The 6,822-nt window shown below is 41.5% G+C and overlaps 1 protein-coding gene across 17 annotated transcripts in view; it reads left to right on the top strand.

The window, feature by feature from the left end:
• The window catches only part of capn3a (calpain 3a, (p94)), a 148,203-nt gene that overhangs the window by 110,865 nt on the left and 30,516 nt on the right, over positions 1-6,822 (top strand). For all 17 annotated transcript variants that reach the window (XM_043698282.1, XM_043698281.1, XM_043698276.1 and 14 more), the window contains 2 exons: positions 1,996-2,156; positions 3,183-3,352. In XM_043698282.1, the coding sequence (XP_043554217.1) occupies positions 1,996-2,156; positions 3,183-3,352 (331 nt within the window). The remainder of the gene's footprint in view (positions 1-1,995; positions 2,157-3,182; positions 3,353-6,822) is intronic.

Genomic DNA, 6,822 nt, shown 5'->3' with positions numbered 1-6,822 from the left:
TGTCTGTAATCTAATCTAATCTAATCTAAAAAAACGTGCAAACTCCACACAGTCAGTTGCCTGAGGCGGGAATTGAACCCGGGTCTCTGGCGCTGTGAGGCAGCAGTGCTAACCACTGTGCCACCGTGCCGCCCACAGAGATGTCACATGTCCACTGTTAAATGAGCCACTGTTGTCAAAGGTTAGAGGCACAGCTATCTCAGAGTGACTGGCATGGGGTTCCCTCCAAATCAGTGAGATTAAAACTCTTGTCGTAGGAGTCCCAGATCAGTCTCTGGCATTGGTCCTGAGATGTGCAGAGATGCAAGAGCTGAGCATACATTGACATGTTGATACTCTTCATCAGTAGGATGGTTTGATTCTTCCTAGCCTCCTCCTCTGTCAGCCTTGAGGTCCTTTGTTATGTGACTAAAGCCCCCCTCTGTTCTCCTTCACCATTGCAAATCCACAAGTGAACTGTGGGAAGAAGCAAACAATGATATGAACACCTCTATTGAGTTGGCTTTCATTCATAGAGAAGCTGCAGTTGACCAAGGGAATATGTGTTTCTCCCATGGACAAATCAAAAACTCCTCCGGTGACACAGTGACCTTACCTGTAACAACCTACTTGATACAGGTTAAAAATTTCTTTACAACATCTGATCTCTAGCAAGCTAACACTTTCTTAGCAATTATGTCAATGGACACTAATTCTGTGACGCTGTAGCTGGAACTCATCCACCTCCACACCCCTCCCCCCCTTACTCTCGAGCTTCCTCACATTGCCTTTGACCCTTAATATTGACTGCTGTTAACATTACCCAGTTCCTTCATCTAAACACCTTAGAACATCTGACTACCACCCTATCTAGAGTCTTTGATCTTTTGCCTTATTTCTTATTACCTTTAACCATCCTGTCCTCCTCCTGGACCTTCCTGCTGAGCCTCCCTCTCCATAATGCTTCACCTGCCTTCATGTTAACCCTCCATTAGAGATCATGGCCATGATCCCACTTTGGCTGGTCCTGTCTTGCTTTAAACTCAAGTTCTGTTCCCTGATTATCAATCAGGTATGTGTGATATAGCTACTTGGACATAGAAGAGAAGACTAATGTCAAAGGTGATGAATATAGATGAGTTCACCAAGGAGCTAAACTGGGCCTCCACCTCCTCTGATGTATAATTTCCATTGGGGAATGTTTAGGGAGTCTTGAGTCTTGGGAAGTTTTGATCTGTTTAGTTGGAGACAGTAATGTTTTCTACTTCTCATGCTATCATTAAAACATTGTGAACTGTACATAGTATCTAAAAGGTCAGAAACCATGTCTTTGTTATCTAAGATGCATGATTCTTCTGATCAGACTTTGTCATGGTTCACTATAGACTATAGAAAGCCCCCCTGACCAGCATCAGAAGAGGTAGTGTGCTGTACCCAGGCCTTTTCATCACTATTACAGCAGAGATCAGTATAAAAATAGACTCACCCCATAGGCTTGATCTTGGTTCCCTTCAGGCATCTTCCCTTCCCCAAATGTAGCAGTGCTAACTTTTGAGAATCTGAACACCAACACTTGTCTCTTATTAGACCTGTATCATTTGAGGATCTGAGAAAAAACTCTCAACCCTTCATCCTTTCTACTGCTGGACTGTCCATCCTCCTCTATCACCATCCCCGTGTCACTCGAGTTAGACAAAGACAAAACTTCATCACATATGCAAATATTGAACAGCTTCACTTGTTGGACACCATCTTTAAGCAGTGGGAAAACTGGAGGCATTAATTTTCTGTTGCCTGCTAAATTATTCTTGAATGCTGAACTTAATTCAGTGTGCTTTCCAATTAATGACTACTCGTGGTATGCTAATAAATGGTAAATAGGTACCTGACACCAGGCAGCATGTTGACTGCCACAGCACTGACATGCCATCTGCATTATCCCATGAATGCCCATGGATGGCAGGATTTTCAAACTTTGGCATACATGTGATAGTTTCTTCGTTATGCTATATGCAGGATGTCTTTTGATGATTTTAAGAGGAATTTCACAAAGCTGGAGATTTGTAACCTGACACCAGATACACTGGGTGATGACAAGCTCCATAAATGGACAGTATCTATCAATGAAGGACGATGGGTAAAAGGCTGTTCAGCTGGGGGCTGCCGTAATTATCCAGGTGGGTCTGAATGTTTTCTGTTATCAATAGTTGCCTCTTCTCTTCTTCCATCTATCTATCACTTGTTCCATTTCATTTTAAGATGTGTGTGACCAAGAGAGCATTTATTGCCCAACCTTGGTTATCCTGATAAGATGCTGCAGCCATATTTAGAAGGCATTCATCTTGCTATTGAACTTCATAGCAAAGATATACAATGATCGTTCACCCGTTTATTTCAGACGCTAGTCAGAATCAAATATGTGCTGGAGGCACTTGTTACCCCCACCTGGGTGGCTGCAACCTGCTCCACTCCTGAAAATACTTGGTTTTATAGCAGTCTAAAGTATTCATGGATTTATTTTTGGTGTCTGCTCATAAATTACCAGGTTTATTGCTTTTTACTTTTGGCTTCTTTCTCCCATACTCTTAAGAGTTTGTTCTTTGTGTTTCTTCTTCTTTTGTTCTCTCAATATGTTTATGCCCTTTTTTCATTTATTTTCTTTTATCTTACTGTTTTCTTTTTCTTGGTCTTCTCTATTTATGTCAACTCTCCCCTTTCTTTCTGCTTACTATTGCTTCCTATCCCTTCGTTTCCTTTTTTCTCTTTAGTTTTAGACACTGCAAGTACAGATCAGCCAAAGACCAATCTCTTTCCCGCCTGTTAGTGAGTTATGCAATCATACAGCACTGAAAGAGACACTTCGGTCCGTGCCAACCAGACATCCCAAGCTGATCTAGTCCCATTTGCCAGCATTTGGCCCATGTCCTTCTAAACCCTTCCTATTCATATGCCCATCCAGATGCCATTTAAATGTTGTAATTATATCTGTTTCCACCATCTTCTCTGGCAGCTTGTTCTATGCACACACCACCCTCTGTGTGAAAAAGTTGCCTCTTGGGACCCTTATATACCTTTCCCCTCTCACCTTAAACCTGTGTCCTCTAGTTTTTGACACCTCCACTCTAGGAAAATGAAAATAGGCTATTCATCCTATCCATGCTGTTCATGATTTTATAAATGCACATACTATTCTTTCTTTTAAGACACATTCTGGACGAATCCTCAGTACCGATTGAAACTCTGTGAGGAGGATGATGATCCTGAAGTTGCCGAGGTCCTCTGCACATTTGTTGTTGCTCTAATGCAAAAGAATCGGCGGAAGGAACGCAGGATGGGTGTCAACTTCCATACCATTGGATTTGCTATTTATGAGGTAGATACTGTTTGGGATATTCATATAGTATTCAGAGATAGGTTGACAGAGCAAAACTAGGATGATGAGATATTGAAGCTTTGACCGAAAAAAAAGGAGGCATGGTTCAGTTACATGCAGCTGAGATCAAGGGAATCCTTGGAGGTAAATAGGGGATACAGGAGTTTACTGAAGAAGGAAATCAGGAGAATGAAAAGGGGGCACTAGATAGCCTTGGCTGAGAAGATTAGGGTGAATCCTAAGATGGTCTTTGAGTATATTAAAAGAAAAAGAATAACTAAAGAGAGAATGTGACCCCTCAAGGACCAAAGTGGACATATATGTGTAAAACTGCAGGAGGTGGACGAGGCCCTTAATGAATATTTCTACTGTGCTTACCGTTGAGAAAGATATGAGACATATATGTGTAGAACTGCAGGAGGTGGACGAGGCCCTTAATGAATATTTCTACTGTGCTTACCGTTGAGAAAGATATGAAGACTTGGGAACTTGCTGATATCTTGGGAACACTCCATATCACAGTAGGGGATGTGTTGGATGTATTAGAATGTATGACCAGATATATCCAAGATATAGTGTGAGGCTAGAGAAGAAATTGCAGGGGTCCTGGCTGATATGTTTGCATTATCGTTAGTCACGGGTGAGGTGCCAGAAGACTGGAGGTTAGTGAATGTTATGCACTTATTCGAGAAAGGCTGCAAAGAAAAACATGGGAACTGTAGAACAGTAAGTCCTAGCGTGTGGTACATATGTTATTTGAGAAGATTCTAAGAGATAAGATATGCATGCATTTGGAAAGACAGGGTTTGATTAGGAGTAGTCAGTATGGCTTTCTGTGTGGGAGACCATACCTCACAAATTTATTATGAGTTCTTTGACGAAGTGACCTGGAAGGTTGATGAGAGCAGGGTGGTAGATGTAGTCTGTATGGATTTCACCAAGGCTTTTGATAAGGTTCCACATAATGGGCTGCTCTAGAAGGTTAGATTGCATGGAATCCAGGGGGAGGTGGCAAATTGGATACACAATTGGCTTGATGGTAGGAAGCAGAGGGTAATAGGGGAAGGATGCTTATTGGACTGGAGGCCTGTGACTAGTGGAGTGCCTCAGGGGTCAGTGTTGTACCTATTAGTGTTTGTTATCTATATCAATGATTTGGATGAGAATATACAAGGCATGATTAGTAAGTTTGTAGATGACAATAAAATAGGCGGTATCGTAGACAGTGAGGAAGGCTTCTGGCATCATTGGCTTTCATCAGTCAGGGCATTGAGTATAGAAGTTGAGAAGTTATGTTGCATTTGTACAGGATGTTGGTGAGGCCGCATTTGGAGTATTGTGTTCAGTTTTGGTCACTTTTCTATAGGAAGGATGTTATTAAACTGGAAAGAGTGCAGAAGAAATTTACAAGGATGTTACCAGGACTCAATGATCTGTATTATAGGGGAAGGTTGGACAAGCTAGGACTTTTTTCTTCAGTGCATAGGAGACTGAGGCGGGACCTTATAGAAGTGTATAAGACGGTGAATGGATAGGATGAATGCAGTCAGTCTTTTTCCTAAGATTGGGGAATCAAGGACTAGAGGGCACCAGTTTAAGGTTAGAGGGAAAGAATCAAAGGGAACCTGAGGGGCACTGTTTTATACAGAGGGTGGTACGCATATGGAATGAGTTGCCAGAGGAAGTGGTTGAGGCGGGTACATTAACAACATTTGAATGTTTGGACAAATACATGGATAGGAAACGTTCCGGAGGATATGGACAAAGTACAGGGAAATGGCGTTAGCGTGGATGGACATTATGGTCAGCATGGACTAGTTTGAGCTAACAGGCCTGTTTCCATGATGTAGGACTCTATGACTAGTATTATATTGCTCATCTAATTTCAGGCAGAATGAGGTAGTGGCTGTTCTCATAGATTAAAATGTGCTGTCATCAAAAGAATTGCATTTATATTTAATCTTTCATAACCTCAAAGAGTTGTGAATAACTACTGAAATATTTTTGAAGTGCAGTCCCTATTGTAATTTGAAAAACAGCAGCATATTTGCCAGACAGCAAGGTCCTACAAACTACAACATAAGGAGGATGGAATATAAAAGGAAGTCTCACTACAGCTGTGAGACCACACCTTGAGTATTGTATACAACTTTGCTCCCCTTAAGACCATAGGTATAGGAGCAGAACCCAGACATTCGGACCATTGAGTCTGCTCTACCATTTGATCATGGCTGATATGTTTCTCAACCCCATTCTCCTGCCTTGATCCCTATGGTAATCAAGAATCTATCCATCTCTGTATTAAATACACTCAATGACTTGGCCTCCACAGCCTTCTGCAATAATGAGTTCTACAGATTCACCATCCTCTGCCTGAAGAAATTCCTCCTCATCTCAGTTCTAAAGGGTTGTCCCTTCACTGTGAAGCTATGCACATGTTCCTAATCTCTCCTACTAGTGGAAACATTCTTTCCACATCTGCTCTATCCTTACTTGAGGTGGGATATAATTGCATTGGAAGCAATTCAGAGAAGGTTCACTAATTGATTCCTGGGATGAAGGGAATTTCTTATTACAAAAAGCCGAGAGACAGGGCCGTTACTTACTGGAGTGAGGAATTTTGAGTGGTCATCCTTTTGAATCATAACATTCTAAATGGGCTTAGCAGGTTAAACGGTGTGAGGGTGTTGCCACTCAAAAGGACAGTTTGAAAATAAGGAGATAAGTGGGAGATGAGGCAGGATTTCTTCTCTCAGATGTTTTGAATTTTCTTCCACAGCGAGTGTGAAGACTGGCTCATTGAATATATTCAAGGCTGAGGTAGAAATATTTTTGTTCTACTTAGGGGCCAAGGGTTACGGAGACATGGGAAGGAAAATGAAGACATGAAATGCTAACTCTGCTTTCTTCCTACAGATGCTGCCAGACCTGCTGAGTTCTCCAGCAATTTCTGTTTTTGCATCTGCAGTTCTTTGTTTTTATGGTTGATTTTGTTCTTGCTGATCTGAAAGTTTCTACCTGGCTTCCACCAAATATTTCCACTGGTTTGTAAGAGGCATGGGATGGCTGGTTCACTTGTAAACTGTCTTCGATTTATTTATTATAGTCTGCAGAAAATGTTGAAGGAAACATTAACTGGTTTTCTTCAGAAGTAAAGTGAGTTTTGACTGCAGAGAACAGAGAGACAGCTTCTGAGCTTGTGGAGTTCAAATCCCTTCTTTGTAACTTGCATCCAGCTTCAAGCAGTTTAGTTAGCTGAGAACCAATCATGTGGTTTTGGCAAGGAAAAAGCCCTTCTTATCATTTGTAACTGGTCACCAGTCCATAGATCAATCAACTTCTATTGCCACCTCGTAGCATCCTCAGCTCTTGTTTGTCTATAACTACTTTAATTACTGTATCCTCTAAGAGTTATGTATGATATGTTTGCCATGGATGTCAAGTTACTTTCATTTCAAAGCTTGCAGTCA

Source organism: Chiloscyllium plagiosum, chromosome 10 (genome assembly GCF_004010195.1).
Source record: "Chiloscyllium plagiosum isolate BGI_BamShark_2017 chromosome 10, ASM401019v2, whole genome shotgun sequence".
In the NCBI taxonomy this organism is placed as follows: Eukaryota; Metazoa; Chordata; class Chondrichthyes; order Orectolobiformes; family Hemiscylliidae; genus Chiloscyllium; species Chiloscyllium plagiosum.
This window is presented reverse-complemented; position numbering and strand designations above follow the sequence as displayed.